At 43.9% G+C, this 17,817-nt stretch overlaps 4 protein-coding genes across 5 annotated transcripts; 1 reads left to right on the top strand and 3 right to left on the bottom strand.

Moving 5' to 3' along the window:
• Window positions 1-7,753: 7,753 nt before the first annotated feature.
• Window positions 7,754-10,544, bottom strand: LOC9634106 (urease accessory protein D). Of its 2 annotated transcripts, XM_024684209.1 has the most exons (11): window positions 10,389-10,544; window positions 10,264-10,329; window positions 10,137-10,211; window positions 10,003-10,047; window positions 9,704-9,934; window positions 9,567-9,649; window positions 9,372-9,507; window positions 9,015-9,313; window positions 8,663-8,959; window positions 8,433-8,590; window positions 7,754-8,386 (listed from the first exon to the last, which is right to left on the bottom strand). In XM_024684209.1, exons 1-8 carry the CDS (start codon window positions 10,500-10,502, stop codon window positions 9,194-9,196), a joined length of 870 nt encoding a protein of 289 aa, XP_024539977.1. In that variant the 5' UTR covers window positions 10,503-10,544; the 3' UTR covers window positions 7,754-8,386; window positions 8,433-8,590; window positions 8,663-8,959; window positions 9,015-9,193. The 2 variants fall into 2 exon arrangements, with proteins under 2 accessions (XP_024539977.1, XP_002979233.2); XM_002979187.2 differs by having other exon boundaries at window positions 7,754-8,590.
• LOC9660683 (germin-like protein 2-4) lies at window positions 7,818-8,450 on the bottom strand. The gene has a single exon (XM_002979188.2). The coding sequence runs from the start codon at window positions 8,448-8,450 to the stop codon at window positions 7,818-7,820; it is 633 nt and encodes a 210-aa protein (XP_002979234.2).
• An 11-nt stretch (window positions 10,545-10,555) lies between the features above and the next one.
• Window positions 10,556-14,350, top strand: LOC9660682 (RNA-binding protein 28). Its single transcript, XM_024684207.1, has 16 exons — window positions 10,556-10,660; window positions 10,712-10,772; window positions 10,873-10,909; window positions 10,962-11,312; window positions 11,377-11,510; window positions 11,570-11,709; window positions 11,767-11,817; window positions 11,871-11,953; window positions 12,010-12,061; window positions 12,115-12,214; window positions 12,281-12,689; window positions 12,754-12,976; window positions 13,027-13,097; window positions 13,167-13,335; window positions 13,395-13,503; window positions 13,566-14,350. Exons 1-16 carry the CDS (start codon window positions 10,568-10,570, stop codon window positions 14,204-14,206), a joined length of 2,724 nt encoding a protein of 907 aa, XP_024539975.1. The 5' UTR covers window positions 10,556-10,567; the 3' UTR covers window positions 14,207-14,350.
• On the bottom strand, window positions 14,124-16,120 carry LOC9634105 (homogentisate solanesyltransferase, chloroplastic). The gene is made up of 11 exons (XM_002979186.2): window positions 15,779-16,120; window positions 15,646-15,720; window positions 15,489-15,589; window positions 15,291-15,437; window positions 15,005-15,230; window positions 14,880-14,953; window positions 14,735-14,827; window positions 14,542-14,659; window positions 14,433-14,495; window positions 14,342-14,374; window positions 14,124-14,284 (listed from the first exon to the last, which is right to left on the bottom strand). The coding sequence occupies exons 1-11, from the start codon at window positions 15,863-15,865 to the stop codon at window positions 14,210-14,212; spliced, it is 1,092 nt and encodes a 363-aa protein (XP_002979232.2). The 5' UTR covers window positions 15,866-16,120; the 3' UTR covers window positions 14,124-14,209.
• Between the last annotated feature and the right edge of the window lie 1,697 nt (window positions 16,121-17,817).

The raw sequence follows: 17,817 nt of genomic DNA, 5'->3' as shown, positions 1-17,817 counted from the left end.
GATTTGCAATTACAGATCTTATTTTATTTTTATTTTTTTCTCAAGTTTATGCCTACTCTTTCTAGACTTCACTAAGTTGCACAAGTGAGAAAACCTTTCTTAAGCGTTTCAAGTAATCCTCAAGAAAGTGAGGAAACTAAGAATCCCGAGCAAATAAAAATCTTCAATTGCTTGGAGATGAGTTTGAAGAGGAAGAGGAGCAACAACAAGATGAAAAAGAGGATGATGATGGCCTTAACCCTTTGAAGAGTCAAGTCACACAAAAAAGAATAAACTATAGAGGAACCCGAGGATGGGGTTAAAGGAAAGGAAAAGTGGAAAGTAAAGCTATAAGCACAAAAAGAAGTTTTGGATACAAGCTCATTCAATTGTCCCCTGAAGTTCAAAGTGGAGGTTGTCTTAAATTTGCTATAATGACTGACAATTAAGAAGAAAGTTCCACCTCCTCGAGTGCCTTTATGCTACATGATCGCAAATCTAGTAGTGCAATCTATGGTGGACATTGTGGACTAACTTAAATTTTCCATTCAACAGTGAGGCTTTGTGCAAATAGAGTCCAAGTTTATTGTGGTGAAGGATTCACCACTTTTGAATGATAAAAGAGCTTTTTGGAATGAGACATAGTAGTGGCTTGACATAGAATTTGAAGCCACTTTGAGGGATAAGACTTATGTCGAATGGAAAGAGGTTCTTTCCAATCAAATGTTACTTATGTGGGAGGGAAATCACTAACTCAAGGCATAGTTGTTGTGGATAAATTTGAATTATCTAAATCCAACTAATGAGAAGATTTCGAGATATTATGTTATGGCAGATGTTGTGGTGATAGAGTTCCAGGACAAAGATCATATAACACTCATTACAACTTTGACTTCAGTGAATAAGTATGCTCATTTCTTTTCTAAATTCTTTATTAATATAATTTTTTTTATGTATGCAATATAAAGATGTTGTAGTCAAAATGACTCTTCCACACATGATTATGGCTACGCAAAACATTCTTCAAGAAGATGTTAGCAAGATTATAGACAAGTTCATAAATGAGGAAAAGGTCTAATTGAACATGACAGTAGCCATCCAAAAAGCACAATAGCTCTGCCAAGTTCCCTCAATATATCTACACACACATCCTATTTGAGGTACTTAAACTTGCTAAAGTATTTATTTCAAGTTTTTTGCTTCTCTAATATAACATCAATAAGGATTTAGAGAGATTGAAGAAGAAGGGCCTTGACATTGATATTGCTGCTAAGAAGAGGACAAAATTAAGCAAAAACATACAGTAAAAATGATAAAGTTGATCAACATCTCACATTCAGATCTTAGGGAGGAATGGTTTGATGTTGTCACAAGCTTCAATGTAGAGGATTTACAATATAAATAGTGTATGTTCGAGAAGCTAAACATAATAGATTTAGCACGAATTCCAAATTCATATAAGCTAGTAGCATTCAAGGAGTTAAGAGTAGCTGGCAGATCGTCTAAGATTGTCCACTCTTCAATCCCAACTATTGATAAGTCGTTCTGAGTGTGGTGGAGGAAAAAAGTGATGAACATCAAGGTGGTGGAAAAAGCAATTGGATATGTTAAGGAGGTGGGTGAAGAACTCTTCTCTAGAGTAGATTAATTAAAGTATAAAATAGTGTTGGAGTATTATAACGAGTGCAAGCTTGAGTTTAGCATTTTATAGATTTAACTGCAACTTCAACTAGTGTCCAGTAAAGTCAAGACTGAAGAGGAGGATGATGAAGACTAGGGAGATGAGACAAATGATGCAATAATGCAAAAAGTTGGTCAACATCTTACATATAGATAACACTTCCATCACTTTGTACTCTTCAAGTTTTAATTTTCTTTATTTTTTAGGTACTTCAAATCTGTGTGGAAGGCAATTCCAACTATTGTTGAGCCGTGGTTATCCCCTACCTCGCCTACTTATATGTATTGGAATGAGAAGCTACCTAAATATACTAGAGTTACAAACTATGAGCAAGAAAACTGTCGATCTTGGTGTTGCTATGATGTCAAATGTGGAGCAAGAAATGTGGAATTCATATGCACATAAGTGGTTTAAGGAAAAGTAACTTATGACTATCAGGGAGGAATTTTTGATGGAATTTGATAATGTTGACAAACCTGCCAAAGTGAAGACATAGTCAAAAAAGAAGAGGAGACTACATGCTACATTAGAGGTATTTACTACATCTAATAAGCTAACAAAATTTCTTTATTTAATTTGTATTTAACTGTGTTTTTCTACTAATCTTAAGGTGGAAGAAGTCCCAATTTCAAAGAAAAACAGAAGAAAGCTTTTTCGCAAGCTTGGGTGGAAACCATATATTGATGATCTAAACAAGACGCCAAAAGCATTTGGCCACTTTGTTGTCTAGCATAAAGCTATGGAAAACTTGGCTAAATTCATTCTTCAAGAGGCTATAAGACATATAAGAAATATGTTGATAAGGATTTTAATGACAATTTTAAAACTGGTGAAGATAAGAAAGCTCTAGATATTGGGACTTTTAAGCAACATAAATTAATTCTCAAGGAACTGAAGTTTATGTATTGCTACTCTCGGAGTTCCTCTATTAATAAACTTTCACATTGAGTAAGTAAATTTTTCTTTTAATCTTTTTAGTGCTCATTTATTGAATAACTTTTTAGACTTGGTTATCCTTTACTTTCTTTGGGCTTCATTAGAGCTGCCGGGGGGGCTAATGAAGAAATATAATGACAATGATCCAACCCAGTTTTATTCTAGTATTAATTTTGCAAATGAATTTTATGAGACTTTCTGTTGGTATTTAGCCATTAGGATGACATCACAAATAATTGGGATGGCAAAAGTGTTTTCTCAAGCTCACTTTGTCTTAATCAAAAATTACATATTAAAGTCATGAACAGGTTGGGGCTTTAGAGGCAAAAAGCAGTTATATTTAAAGTTCTTGTGTTTCCTAATTAGTAATTGATTTTGCAATATTGATCAAAGCTATCTCAATGTTATTGTTCCATAAGAGAATGGAAATAAAGGAAAAAGTGGTTTTGCTTTTGAACCTTTCGTCAAATCTCCTCCAACATGAATCAACCAACATTATCATAGATGACATTAAATGTAAAAGTTGGTAAATCGTTTCTTTTTAAACAAGAAAATACCTCAAATATTTTTTATAGGCAACCTCTTTCACAAAAGTCAAAAGCTTTGGTAGACATAGTTGTGTGATGCATTTGCCATGAGAGTGATTGTATCCTTGACTTCTTCAATGGCATAAGGGCTTTCTTAGTTATTTCTCGACACAATCGTCACAATGCCTTTGGAATAAATTGTGATCCTAGCATCATATAATGGTTTTAACACATTATTATGAAGAAAGCTCCTAATGATATGCCACCCCACATGAAGGTTATAACTGAGTTTATGGACAGGCATTCAAAGCATTATAACATGTACATTAAGGAAAAGTCAACTTTCATATCAAAGTTTGTTGATGATTATGCACAAAGAGAAGAAGAGAGAAAAACAAAAAATGTGAGAGAGAAGAAGAAAGCAACTTAATTCTTCTATATGTATGGATTGTGTATGGATTTGAGTTATAATTTATTGTAGTTATAATAATATCTGATATTATATAATAGTTTATAGTTACAACATAAAGTATAGTTGTAGTAATTACATAATGACAGAATATTAAATTATTATAAAATAATATTCTTAGCATATTCAAAAAAAGAAATAAAAATTGGTAATATTCTTCAAAATATTCTTTAAACAGTAATGAATATTGTAACAGAATATTCTTTAGCCCTTCCTTTTTGCCAAGCAGAAAAGCCAAAGCAGGGCACTGCAAAAAGTCATGTGAAAGCCAAAAAGGAAAGGATTTCTCAAGTCAAAGAGACTGCTGAATCTTCTCAGAATGCAGCCTCCGAAAAACAAAGGTTCTCGTTTTCCTTCTTCCTTTCAAAGTTCTAACATTCTATGAGGCTTTTGTTGTTCTTACAGACCTGCAAGGACAGTAGTGATCGGTAACTCAGAAACAGCTGAAGCAAGAAGCTCGGAACTGTCGAAAGTGTCGAGAAAAATCTCTCGGAAGCATATATCAACCAGTATGGTAATTTTACTGTTCGTGTCTTCCAAAGTTTCAACTTCTTTTATATCAGGACTTTCACGGGATGGCTGCAAGCTTCCTGCTGCAGCTATAGTTTTTACATCAGTGACGGCGACTCGGCAGGCCGTTGCAACTTACCATCTCCAAAAACTCGGCAATGAAGTGTTTTGGGCCAGGCAATTGGGAGGAGAGATAGACAATTGTCTTAAACAACTTTTCGTAAGCTTGCGATGTTTTGCATTTGCGCAGGGCTCTAAACTCAAAAAGTGGAGGCTCATTATTCGCAACTTGCCTTTCAAGGTAGAACGCTAGTTTTTAGCGACATTTTCTTATCGCCAAGTTTTCTAACCAGGTGACGGATGCAATGCTGAAAGAAAAATTTTCAGCTGCTGGCTTTGTCTGGGAGACCACACCCCGTAATCCGGATGGTCGGAAAAAATCTTCCCTTTTGCAAGTAGTAATTGTGTTCAGTGTTTTAGATCGAAAGGCTTTGAATTCATAGGCTACACAAGTGAATCGGATGGAATTGTGAGTGACGAAGAAGAAGACAAGGAGGATGAAGAAGACAACGAGGAAGATGACGAAGAAGAGGAGAAACCTTTAGACGAGAACTTGGTGAGTAAAGTGTTAAGCAAAGTTGTGACAGAGCCAGGCAGAGCAAAGGACGTTGACGAGGACCGAAAGAGTCCCGTGGCCGCCTCCCGAGAGGTGAAAAAGCCTTTAGCTGCGACGCCACCGGAAGAAAACTCCATTCGTTCGCAACCTTCCACCACTATTTTCCCCGTTGTTTTCTCAATCATTCCAGAAAACCAAAAGGAACAGCATTAGGCGCGTTAAAATGGCGCCAGTTAACGGCTGGAGGCGATCTGATGTTCTAGTCTTTCGTTGATCGTTTCAGGGTCCTCGCCATGGAGGAGAGTTTTTTCTCCCAGATCAGGCAAGAAGAGGAATGGCAAGCTTGCCGAGTGCTTGCGATCCATGGAAGGTGTCTGTGACAAGCAAAAACAGGATTTCCAGAAGAAGCAAACCTCGCTCGAGGCCGAGAACAAAGAGCTCAGGAAAGGCTAGAGATGAGTTTTTCTCTCGGACCCGGGCCAAAATCCAAGCACGATGGGCTGCACGACGGACAACCCGGGCGAGTCAAAGTAAAGTTCTTGAGATTTCTTGGTGTGCTCTCGTTTGTTCTTGGGAGATGGTAACTTTTTTTCCTTTCTGTCAGAGTTTGTTCTTCACGAAACTAAGTTCCTCGAGGAACTCGAAAGCAAGATTCTTCACTTTGAAGATCACGTCCAGAACGAAAACATGTTTTCTTGTTTTTACACAGCAATAAAAAGGACGAAAGCTCTCCTCACACTCCAGAACGCATGTAAGCTTAGCAGTCACAATGCCGTGCCAGATATGATCTCTCACGTTCTTTTGTTTTTCTTTTCGTGCCAGAAGATCAGTCCCTTCCACTTCCGAGGGGAAAGAGAAGGAAAGAGACAGAGTGCCAAACGCCCTTCAAACACGCTCATGAAGATTCACAATTTGCACAACTCACTAGAACACTAAATAAATGTAATACATTTGTTTTCCGAGCACGAAAAATATATTTGTTCCAGAGTTAATCCAAGAGAGTTAATCCAAGGTCCAAGTTGGAGCTCAAATTTTTAATCGAAGTCAGGATCACGATCACACACCAAGAGCAACAGAAAAGGGAGCGAGAGTTGTTTAAGCAGCAAGTAAAAGGCAACTCCTTGTGGATAGTGCGATACCCTCGTACTTCAGTAAGATGAGCTTCTCCTCGCGGAGAAGCTCCTCCTTCTTGTGCAGTCGTGCTTCTCCTCGCACAGCTCCTCTGGATCATTTGTTTGCTCCCTCTAGCCCATAAGTCGGCCAAAGCCCTATATATTGTGGATTCCTGGAGCCGCGGTGGGAGAATGCGGGCATGAGAGCGAGGATTTCTTAGGCGAGCCTTGGCTATATCCCGCAAGGAGTTCCATAGGGGGATACAATCCAGCATCCATCTTTTGACGCCATTGCGTGTTCCAAGTCACAAGATTGCGGGAGAAGATCCCACGCGCTTGATGGATCTAGCCTACAACCTTTTAATGGTTAACAACTGAACAGTCAAGGATTGCTTATTCACTCTATCACGACCAAGGCTTGAACTTAGCTTTCACCGCTTCAAGCGTGGCGTGGTCCAGTCCACCGAGGGAGGCTGCGATAACTTCGTCTCGAATTCCAGAGCCAAAGACACCGGGGCCAGGGGCGAGGATACCGGGACTCTAACTATAGGCCAGCAAGGTGGCTCTGCTGCTGCCAGGATTGTATTCGTAGTGGAGCATGCCTTTAGGAACGATCGTCACGTCCCCCGGCTGGAGGGTCTGGATGAACAGGACGTTGCTCGTGTCGACAAACCCGACCTCCACGACTCCTTCCACGATGAAGACGAGCTCGGATGCTCGGGGGTGGTAGTGCAGCGGGACCGTGCCTCCGACTCCCAGTTCGGCTCTGGCGATGGTGAGGTCCATTGTGTTGAGAGCTGGGAAGTTTGCCGAGGAAAGTAGAGTGGCATTCCAGGTCTGTGGAGGCCGGGTATTGGTGGTGTTTCCCAGGACTTTGGAGACGAAGTCACTGGGTGATGGCGAGCTCTTGCACTGGTGCTGCTGCTCTTGAGTAAGAAGGCAGTAGTCTTGGAGTGAATCTGGATCAGTTGAATCGGCGAGGACAGAAAAGAAGACGAGAAGAACCTGGAGGGAAGAGGCCATTCTGGAGCAGAGGAACTCGAGTGATGGTGGTCGAGTTTTGAAGTCCGAGGATATGATTTGTGCATCCACCTTTTCTTGCTGCGAGGGACGAAAAAAGAAGAAAAATGGGAAGAATAGGTGCGTACGAAGAAGTCAATCTCGTCAGCATGAGCGACTTTAGAATGACCGAGGCCTCGGAAGAGGATGACGAGAAGCATTGTTATTTCGTTCCCGCACTTGGCACTTAGAACGGCACGAATCCAAATCCCCAGAGTGGCTTGACGAACAAACTCTGACGAACCTAGGCCCTTTTTGTGAGCCAGCACAAACTTGCGGGTGGAGAGCGGAGTAGCAGATCGTCTCGCGGGACATCGGAGAGCAGCGGCTCAAGAATCTAACAAATCACAATGCTGCTCAGAGTGCCGTGGTAACCTGGTGATCATTTTCGACTTTAAGTTCCTTCTTTTTCCTCCTCTCTAGATCCTTCCGTATAGTCAAAAACTCATTGGCTCTTTTCCTCATGGACGACTTCGTCGGACTCCTGCTGCTACGGTTCCATCGAATCGCGCTGGGCTCGCGTTCGTGTGGACTATTTGCTCCATAGTATAGCGCCAATTAAATCCGAGAGCTCGGCCAGATCCTGGTCTAAAAGTACGCAGAGAAATGTAGGTACCTTTGTCGACGATTGAGTATGATCACGGGATTCCACCGCTATATTCGTTCCGACGAGCTTACGAGCTTGAGTGTCCCCATTTTTGAGAACGCGGCGAGATTATTCTCGGGATTGCTGGTTCCACATTGCAGCATGCGGAATCCGAGAATGTTTGATCCAAGAATGCAGAAAAGAAATGTGCTTAAATTATGATTAGTGAGTAAGAGATAAAATTGTGATTTAGGGTTCTAATGAAAATGCATAGTATATGAAAAACGACAATTTTATAGTCAATTCTGATTGCTTATTCGAATCAATCACAAACAGACTGTATCACGACCGAGGCTTGAACTTAGCTTTCACTGCTTCAAGCGTGGCGTGGTCGAGTCCCCCGAGGGACGACGCGATAACTTCGTCTCGAATCCCAGAGCCAAACACACCGGGGCCAGGGAGGACGATTCCGGGGCTCTGGCTATCGAACGAGGCCAGCACCGTGGCTCTGCTGCTGCCAGGATTGTATTGGTAGTGGAGCATGCCTTTGGGAAGGATCATCACGTCTCCCGGCTGGAGGGTCTGCGCGAACAGGACGTTGTTCGAGTCGACAAACCCAGCCTCCACCTCTCCTTCCGCGATGTAGATGAGCTCGGATGCTCGGGGGTGGTAGTGCAGCGGGACCGTGCCTCCGACTCCCAGGTGAGCTCTGGCGATGGAGAGGCCCATGGTGTTGAGAGCTGGGAAGTTTGCCGAGGACAGTAGAGAGGCGTTCCAGGTCTGCGGTGGCTGGAAATTGGGGGCGTTTCCCAGGACTCTGGAGACGAAGTCACTGGGTGAAGGCGAGCTCTTGCACTGGTGCTGCTGCGCTTGAGTAGGAAGGCAGTAGTCTTGGAGTGGATCTGGATCAGCTGAATTGGAGAGAATGACTGTAAGAGCAAAGAACATGAGAAGAACCTGGAAAGACGAGGCCATTCTGGAGTGGAGGAGCTGTGCTCGAGTTATGCAGTCCAAGGCTTACTATGTAGAGTGGGGTCCCTTTACAACGGTGACTGACTACCAACAGGAGGAGTCGTGGATATGATTTGTGCTTTGTTGTCTTCCACCTTTTCTTTCTGTGAGGCAAGAAAGGAAGAAAAAGAGGTGGAGTTTAGAAAAAATAATGAGAAGCATCGGTGCATACGTACGTCTGGACTTGAAGAGGCCAATCTCGTCAGCGTGAGTGCTTTTGGTGGTGCTTTAATAATGGATAGGTCTTCTTCGTCGTCGGAGTTTGCGAGTGACTTTAGAATGGCCGAGACTTCGGAAGAGGATGACGAGGAGATATTGGCAGCCTTGATGAGATCGTCTAGATCCCACGAGCCGCGGCTGTCGGACGAGCCCCGCGATTCGGTGGAGCCGTAGCTCTCGATCGAAGCCGAGGAGTCCGACGAAGTCGTCCACGGAGAAAAGAGGCGACGTGTTTTTGACTTGTACGTGAGGACCTGCAAAACAAAAGAGGAGGAAAAAGATGAAGACGCGCGAGGATTAAAAACGCACCTGTTGGAGAAGTGTTGGACAATGTGGATCAAAGTCGTCGTCTTCCCATTTCTTCTTGGCCATAAAGAGAAGAAGAGATCCCAAGCAATGACTCTAACGGCTGCAAAGGACTACCGTAGGATGCAGCTGTCTAACGGCTGCGATGCTCTCTCCTGCTTCGTAACGTGCGTTTGTGTGGACTATTTGCCATAGTATGGAGGAGCACCTATTAAGTCCGACAGCTCGGCCAGTTCCTGCTTGAGAAAGTCGTATATCAGTTCTGTTTCGACTGCTGCAACACGAACTACGAGGCCAGCGTCCTGCAAACAATGTCACAATTATTTTTCCTCCCGCAAGCTGAAACAGATATTTACTTACGGATGGTCCAAACGAGCTGAACGAACACAACAATCTTCCATGCGTTGACGATCTGTGCTTCTTCTTTCTTACAGCCTCCTCACATTGACTTCCTACTCTCTCTTCAATGCGCTTCCGGATCGAAGATAAGCGAGGACTGTTAGGCCAAGAGTGTGAGGAAAATATAGAGAAACGGAAGTAACAAAAGAAACTCACCCGTAAATTACGAGCATCGCAACCGAGTGAAAGTCTTGCAGCCTCGACGATATTGGCAAACTTACGTCCTGCTCTAAGTTCATCTGCAACAGAAAACGAGAAACTTAGGCAAGAATGAAACAAGGAGGAAAGCTTACGGTGTCCAGGAAGACGGGATTGCCATCCAGGTAAACATTGTTGGTGCTTCTGAAGGACTCAAACGCCCAAACCTCACCGCGTTCTCTTCGCCCGCTTGTAAACCAGTCCACAAGAACGAGGTTGGCATCGAGCGATAAAAAGAAGTGCTGGACCTGTTTGTACTTCGCGGCTGCAAAACATGTGACGGGATCCGGCATCATCACGAGAAGAGCATCCTTCGCTACGAGAGCCTTGACAAAACCAAGAAGAAAAAGATCTTAGCTAGAAGTGTGGAAGAAGAAGAAAATGACACTGGTACCTTGAAAACTTGCTCGGAGAACTTGCCTTGGACTGCCTTGTAAATCTTCACCAAAAAACATACACAGCGAAGAGGAAAAGAAAAAGAAAGCTTTCAACAAGGAAGAAAAATTCGTAGCACAGAAATGTAGGTACCTTGGTCGAAGATTGAGTCGTAAGAACAAGAGTACAATGATCTCCCACAGAAACTTTACAGCTGATCGAGTCTCCCTGTGAGAAAAAAAGAATCAAGAAGGAAAAAAGGACGAGAATCAACACTCACGGACACGATTCCACCGCCATAAGTCACTAAATACACCCAGACAGCATCGATCCCCGAGCAAGCAACCTGGAAGTGGAAAATTTCCACTCTTACCGCAAATTCGCAAAATTTTGGATCCAGCTTACCTTGGATGGAAGCACGAGCTTGAGCGGATAGCGGGCATAGGCGCGTGTAGCAGCAGCGCGGTTACAGCATTGCTCCACAGTGAGCTCTCCAGTCCATTTCTCTCGCATTTCCATGATCTAGAGCCAAGAACCCTAAATGCTAAAACCCTCTTCGAAGAACCCTAATTTCGCGAGCCTCAATGGGAGATGAGAAAGAGGCGAAGCGAGAAAACGAGATCGATGCGCGAACAGTGTTTGTCAGAGGATTGCCGCTCACGCTCTCCGATGCGCAGGTATTTCGGCGCCTCGTCTTTGTATGATCGTCTCATTCTCTCTTTTGGCAGCTGGAAGAGGCATTCAGTGATATCGGTCCCGTTCGTCGCGCTTTCACAGTGAAAGATAAAGGTATGTATTTTTTTGTCTTCTTCTTTTCGTGCTGCTCGCTCGCTCGCTCTCGTCCTCCCGCATTGCTGACTTGTTTGATTTTCTTGTTTTCTGGATGAAGCAACGAACAAGCACCGGGGATTTGGATTCGTGCAATTGTAAGTGCTATGTTTTCGCTTCGATTTCCTTGACTGTTTCGCAAAAATGTAGTGCGATTGCTGAGGATGCCCAGCGTGCTGTGGCTTCGAAGAATGATAGTTCCATGGAGGGTCGTAGAATCAAAGTCGAGGTTGCAAGGAAGCGTCCATCGCTTAACGAGCGCAGGAAGAAAAGGCAGGGTGGAACCACGGAAGCGGCTGGCCAGGAAAACGCGGCCGAGGCTGCAAATAACACAGTGCAAAATGGTGGTGAGAAAGAACCCGAAACTCCTGCTGTCATCAACGAAGAAGAAAAGCCAAAGCAGGGCACCGCAAAAAGTCATGCGAAAGCCAAATGCAAAAGGACTTCTCAAGTCCAAGAGACTACTGACTCTTCTCAGAATGCAGCCTCCGAAAAGCAAAGGTTCTCGTTTTCCTTCTTCCTTTAAAAGTTCTAACATTCTATGAGGCTTTTGTTGTCTTTGCAGACCTGCAAGGACAGTAGTGATCGGTAACTTGGGAGACTCGGAAACAGCGGAAGCAGTTTTAACTCTTGCCAAGAAGCTGGGAACTGTCGAAAGTGTCGAGAAAAGTCTCTCGGAAGCGTATATCAACCAGCATGGTAATTTTACTGTCATCATCTTTTCGTGTCTTCCAAAGTTTCAACTTCTTTTATATCAGGACTTTCACGGGATGGCTGCAAGCTTCCTGCTGCAGCTATAGTTTTTACATCAGTGACGGCGGCTCGGCAGGCCGTTGCAACTTACCATCTCCAAAAACTCGGCAATGAAGTGTTTTGGGCCAGGCAATTGGGAGGAGAGGTAGACAATTGTCTTAAACAACTTTTCGTAAGCTTGCGATGTTTTGCATTTGCGCAGGGCTCAAAACTCAAAAAGTGGAGGCTCATTGTTCGCAACTTGCCTTTCAAGGTAGAACGTTAGTTTTTTAGCGGCATTTTCTTATCGTCGAGTTTTCTAACCAGGTGACGGATGCAATGCTGAAAGAAAAATTTTCAGCTGCTGGCTTTGTCTGGGAGACCACAGTACCCCGTAATCCGGATGGTCGGTGAGTAAACGAAAAATCCTCCCTTTTGCAAGTAGTAATTGTGTTCAGTGTTTTAGATCGAAAGGCTTTGCGTTCATAGGCTACACTTGCAAAAATGACGCCGAAAAGGTTCGTTCTCGCCAGCAAATCGATATTTAGTTTTAGCTCACCATATTTTTCAGGCCATCAAGGCTTTGAACGGCACGAAGATTGCAAACAGAACTATCGCTGTTGACTGGGCTGTGGCGAAAATGACTTATGAGAACATTGTCCACAAGTCAGGTGAATATTTACTCTTTCACTTTCCCAGCAAGTCCAAACGCTGATCTCCTTTTTGGCTGCTCGCAGAAGAAGAGAAAGCCGAGAACAGCGACCTTGATAATGAAACAGCGAGTGAATCGGATGGAATTGTGAGTGACGAAGAAGAAGACGAGGAGGATGAAGAAGACGACGAGGAAGATGACGAAGAGGAGGAGAAACCTTTAGACGAGAAGAACTTGGTGAGTAAAGTGTTAAGCAAAGTTGTGACAGAGCCAGGCAAAGCAAAGGACGGTGACGAGGACCGAAAGAGTCCCATGGCGGCCTCCCGAGAGGTGAAAAAGCCTCTAGCTGCGAAACCACCGGAAGAAAACTCCATGGAGAGAACACTCTTCGTTCGCAACCTTCCACCGGATGCGAAAGTACACGACTTGAAGAAGAAGTTTTCGGAATTTGGAGACGTGACCTCGTTACGTCTCGTGCTTCATCCCGCAACAAAGTAAGTGTTTTCTCTTCCTTTTACTCTATTTTACCCGTTGTTTTCTCAATGGTTGCCATTCCAGAAAACCAAAAGGAACAGCATTTGTAGAGTTTGCTACTCGAGAAGCCGCCGAAGCGCTAGCCAGAGCCACCAAGAACGCCGAAGAAGGGAACTCTAGTTTCTCGATTGCTGGAAAGTATCCTATCGCTCATTTTGCTGTCGATCGGGACGCTGCCCGGGAAATCTCCACGAAGAAATCCATCGAGGAAAGAGATCATGATAAACGAAACCTCCACTTGCTCAAGGTACGTGATGATCGTAGCGTTGTCCACGATTAACTTTATTAAACTTCCAGGAAGGATATATACAACCAGGAACAGAAGCCGCGCATGGTGTTTCAAAATCCGACTTACTCAAGCGTTCAGCGTATGTTCTTTCTTTCGTTCTCTCTTTATTTTCTTATTTTCTTTTGTTGGTTGATCGATCCTTGGACAGGCTTCAAACAGAGAAGGCAACAAAACTGAGGAGTCCGAATTTTCATGTCTCGAAAACCAGGCTCGCGATACATAACTTTCCAAGAACTTTGAGCGAGAAGGACGTGAAGCAGCTGTTTACAAATGCAGTTGTTTCGCGGGCGAGAAAGCAGCGTCCCGTGATCAAACAGGTGTGCAGTTTCTTCTTCTCAAAAACTTTCCTTTCTAACGTCGACGAGTCTCTTGGCAGGTGAAACTTTTAACTGACGATAAGGAAAACTCCCGAGGAACAGGCTTTGTAGAGTTTGCTGAGCACCAACACGCGATCGTCGCGTTGCGAGTTTTGAATAACAATCCAGGTACTCTTTTTTTTTTTTATCTATCTGGTTCAAGTTCTTCTCGGCCGTTTGTGGATACGCAGAAACTTTCGGTTCGGAGAAACGACCAATCGTAGAGTTTGCGATTGAGAATGTAGCGAGGATGAAGAAAAGGGAGAGTCGGCTAGCTGCACAGAAGTTACGACCAAACTCAAAGGGACCAACAAGCAAAAGAGTCGACGATACTGGTAATGGAAGCCCCGGAGGAAAACGTAAAAGGCAACCGAACGATGATGGAGTGGAAGCTGATGGACGGAAGTCGAAAAGAAAGAAGAGAAAGGGGAAGAACGATAAAGCTCAAAATGGTGAGAGTAATCAAGGACAAGGCAACCAAGAAAAACCACTGGGAAAAAAGAGGGACAAGGCTCAAAATGGGGGAGGCGAACAAGAGAAGCCACAGGGAGGGGCGGACAAGCAAGGAAAAGCGCAGGGCAAAAAGAGGAAGATGGACAAAGCTCAAACTCCAGCGAAACCACATGGCAAGAAGGGATTTAAACAAGGTGAAGGAGCGCAAAGGGAGAATCTGGCTGCACCGGATGAGAAGAAGAGACGAAGGGGAAAAAACGAAGGGAATGAAGAGGAAGACAAACTCGACAGGCTGGTGAGTGAGTATCGGAAAAAATACTTTAGCAATGTCGGCACAGGTGAAGGCGCTAAAAATCTCAGCAGGTGGTATGAAGAGTAAGCTCTAGATGGCTGGGAAGACTAAATACTCTGCGTAGAATAGATTCCAGATGAATCTATAGAATGTAGAGATGGCTTCCTGCGATCAAAGGTTTAAAAAGCCAGTGAAAGTTTTGTCTGGAAGTAACTGACTTACCTTCGAGTACTTGGCAGACTCCAGCAGCCATAGCTGCGAGAAGAGGAACATTTTAGTTTGTTTGTGAAGTTTTACAAAGAAAAGTTCGAACCTGGTAGAGCAAACAAACCCCCAGTATCCCGTGAGTGATAGCCATAGGACCCGTATTAAAAACCTGCGATAAAGAATCAGGAAACCTTGGAAAGTTTCTTCAGCACTACCTGTGGAAAACGAAAAGCAGCAACAATTGCACCAATGTAATTTGTTAGCAGAAGTCCTGCTCCCAGCAAGGATATATTGCGTACGCCGAGCTTTGTTGCAAAGGTAGAGATCTTGAATCTGTACAAACGAAGAATCCAATAAGAAACTAGAGTAAAATGAACACTTATCTGGGGCTGAGTGTTAGGAGCTTACTTCAGATCACCCTCAACGTCAGGAAGATCCTTGGTGATTGCTATCACAGTCGCGAACAAAGTCACAAAGGCCGTGATAAAGATGACATGGGGACTGTACCACAAGGAACACGAATTATGTTAAAACCAGATGCAAAGCTGTATACCTCCAAACAAAAGGAAGGCCGAGAGAAGCTCTCGTTGCATAGTATACACCAAAATTCAAGAGAAATCCACGAACCTGGGACGAGGAACTTAGAAACTCTGGTGTGTAAAACAAATAAGTTCTTACCGTAGCAATTATCAGAAAGGCTGGAACGGCAAATCTCTTGAGCCTCAATGGAGGCACCGAGTACATGGCTCCCAGAACCAAGCCAAGGACGTAGAGCGACGTGATGAGCCGGCCAAAGTTTGTAGCAACTATTCCAGTGCCGAGCACAGCGAGAGACAGTACCAGAGCCCACGCAGTGGACACGGAGAGATCTCCCGCTGCTATAGGCAGGAAAGGCTTGTTCACTCTAAGAAACAGAGAATTCTGTAAGTTTCCTTTCGTTCATATCGTCGAGGAGAAAGCTTACTTGTCAATGCCAACGTCGTAGATCTGGTTGATTCCCACAATGTAGCCATTTCCACAGATGAGTGCTAGAAGACCCCTGAGAGCCTTTGGAACGAGGAACCAATTGATGCAGTCGGCGTTCTCCAAAAGAGCTCTTGCTACCAAAGATCTAAAAAAGTTTTAAGTGTCACGAGCAAAAACTAGAGAAGATAAAGCTTACGTGCTTCCAATGATGGTTCCACGAACAGTGTGAGGACGCAAGAACCTCCAAAACGCGTCTCGGAAATTCTCCAATCTCTGCCTCACCGGCGCTTCTTCCTCCTGAAAGTAAACTAGTAGTGCACGGAGAAATCCAAAAAAAATCCTCTCCATCACACCTCATTCGACTTATATTCAGCAAAATCGCTTCCAGTTCCAGAAGAAACGCTGCAAATTACTCTGGTTCTTCGTTCCTGCCTCACAGGAATGAGAATTTCCAAATCCACGCGTAAATTCCATCAAAATCTCTACCTTAAGGCCCTGCCGGGGAAAAATCTGAGCTCCTAGCTGCGGATTTCGTATCAAGCATTCCACTCCAACCCTGAAACCGACCTGCATTCTCTCTCTTCCCAACGAAGAACCCTAATTTGTGGGCAAGGTTTAGGGTTTATGTGTGGTGGTCTTTACAGCAGCCGCCGCGCATATGGGCGGTTTGCTTTGCGGAATCACCTAAATGGAGCGGGGATTTGCTATGCTTGGCTCGATGCTTTTCATTCTCAGTAGCATCGATCTACTTCAAGTGATCCCACACCAAAATCTCTATTCTAGAGCTAGAACACCCTTTGAGGAAAACCAAAGCTTTAATTCACCCAAAGCCTGTCCCAAAATTCCATTTATTGCTATACTGCCCATTGCTGTTTAGCTTCTTGAAGAATTAGCAGGGACGAAGGAGTTCCCGGGTAGGGCAAGCAAGTTCCCACCCAGAACGGGCAAGCCCGTGCCTGTGGAATGGCCTTAACGGGGTGTGGCAAGACCATTAACAAACATGTTGAAGAATGTTATTCGAGGATGAGAGGGTTCTTCAGAATTGATAGCTGGTAGCCTGGTTCTCAAGAACCTCACAATTGGCAGCTAGGTTCTAAAGAACCTGGTAGTTGTCAGCCACACTGCAAGAACCTGACTCAATCCGACGGTTGCCAATAGTTGGATCAAGTTAACAAGTGAGCCACAGCCTTTAAGGGTAGGGAATTGATGCTGGCAAACACAATCGAGATCTTTGATAGCATAAGAAGAATTCTTAATGGGCTGTGGCTCGCTCATTAACTTAATCCAACCATTGGTAGCTGTCAGATCGAGTTAAGTTCTTTGCGAGAATGTGGCTGACAATTGCTAGGTTCTTCAGAACCCAGCTGCCAGCTGCCAGGTTCTGGAGAACCAGGTTACCAGCTGCCAATTCTGGAGAACCCTCTCATCCTCAAATAATATTCTTCCACATGTCTGTTAACGGGCACGGGCTCGCTTGTTCCCTCTAGAATGCACTCGCCTAACACTTGGCTTGCCCGTTCTGGGTGGGAACGTGCTCGCCCTACCCAGGAACTCCGGAGAAAACAAGAAAGATAACATTACATATTTCTCCCTTTTCAACCATCTATAAAAGTAGGTTTTATGGGAAGGTCTTTTGGGAATAGGGTTTTGACAGATGGAGAGCAAGGTAGCAAGAATTGCCAACAAGATGGGGTTTGGAGAAGTCATGGGAATGCATTTGGGCACTCTTGAAGAAGATAGTTTTGGGCAGACAATGCATTCTATTGAGTTTGATCCACCCTATGCCACTGCCAAGGTGTATTTTATGAACTATGAACTTATCCAGGGTCGAATATACCCTTCTCTTCCTGAAATGGTGTATTATGGCAAGATGCTTATGTTTTGTGCAATTGTCAAGAATAAACGTGATGGGGAGATGCATCAAATTGTTTGGGTGGAAGACGAAGATGAATGGGTCTTCATGACATTTGTAAGGAAAGACACAGACGAGCTCAAGTTACCAAGGTTTCCAGGACATATACGACGGAGAGGGGATATGGGATATATATTTCCAAATGTTCATTATCATCCTATTCCACGAGTGACAAGGAACAATTAAACGGTTGCTCTAATGTTTTTCCCCTTTTTATCTTTAACACATTCGTATGTCGTACAATTGCTAACCTAAATTCTTAAATAAAAAGATCTGCTTCTTAAAAGTTGCAAAAGTTTCTTGAAGACTCCATTTGCCACTACTCTTGGAATCAGCTCCATCTGACACTCTTCTGGTGCAAAATCGCAGTAGAGTAAATGGAAAAGAGTGCTGCAACCAATTCCAACACACGTCTCTAGATCCTCTCCAGATCTTCCTTGGGTGGCTCAAGTTGGAGTGTTAATCTCCTCCATAGTGTATACGATGGCAAATCCGGCAAGCTCCTGTCGCTGGCTTTGGAAATCTTTGTTGGTTGTCGGAGCTTGATCTCTCCAACAATGACGTCCAGGAGGACGTGATGATCCTGCTGAATTTACTAGGACTAGACCTCTCT

Source organism: Selaginella moellendorffii, unplaced genomic scaffold (genome assembly GCF_000143415.4).
Source record: "Selaginella moellendorffii unplaced genomic scaffold, v1.0 SELMOscaffold_40, whole genome shotgun sequence".
Classification (NCBI taxonomy): Eukaryota; Viridiplantae; Streptophyta; class Lycopodiopsida; order Selaginellales; family Selaginellaceae; genus Selaginella; species Selaginella moellendorffii.
Note: the sequence above shows the minus strand (reverse complement) of the source record. Positions and strands in the feature narration are given on the sequence as shown.

Excerpts from the sequence above, each read along its gene's own strand:
- LOC9660683 (XM_002979188.2), bottom strand. The coding sequence starts at position 8,450 with ATGGCCTCGTCTTTCCAGGTTCTTCTCATGTTCTTTGCTCTTACAGTC.
- LOC9634106 (XM_002979187.2), bottom strand. The coding sequence starts at position 10,502 with ATGGAAATGCGAGAGAAATGGACTGGAGAGCTCACTGTGGAGCAATGC. Across the intron at positions 9,650-9,703 it reads ATCCCGTCTTCCTGGACACC|ATGAACTTAGAGCAGGACGT; the intron begins GTAAGCTTTCCT and ends TTTCTGTTGCAG. Across the intron at positions 9,508-9,566 it reads GCGATGCTCGTAATTTACGG|TCCTCGCTTATCTTCGATCC; the intron begins GTGAGTTTCTTT and ends TTGGCCTAACAG.
- LOC9660682 (XM_024684207.1), top strand. The coding sequence starts at position 10,568 with ATGGGAGATGAGAAAGAGGCGAAGCGAGAAAACGAGATCGATGCGCGA. Across the intron at positions 10,910-10,961 it reads GGATTTGGATTCGTGCAATT|TGCGATTGCTGAGGATGCCC; the intron begins GTAAGTGCTATG and ends GCAAAAATGTAG. Across the intron at positions 12,690-12,753 it reads GTGCTTCATCCCGCAACAAA|AAAACCAAAAGGAACAGCAT; the intron begins GTAAGTGTTTTC and ends TTGCCATTCCAG.
- LOC9634105 (XM_002979186.2), bottom strand. The coding sequence starts at position 15,865 with ATGCAGGTCGGTTTCAGGGTTGGAGTGGAATGCTTGATACGAAATCCG. Across the intron at positions 14,954-15,004 it reads CCTTTCTGATAATTGCTACG|GTTCGTGGATTTCTCTTGAA; the intron begins GTAAGAACTTAT and ends TCCTCGTCCCAG. Across the intron at positions 14,285-14,341 it reads AGTCTGCCAAGTACTCGAAG|GAAGCCATCTCTACATTCTA; the intron begins GTAAGTCAGTTA and ends CTTTGATCGCAG.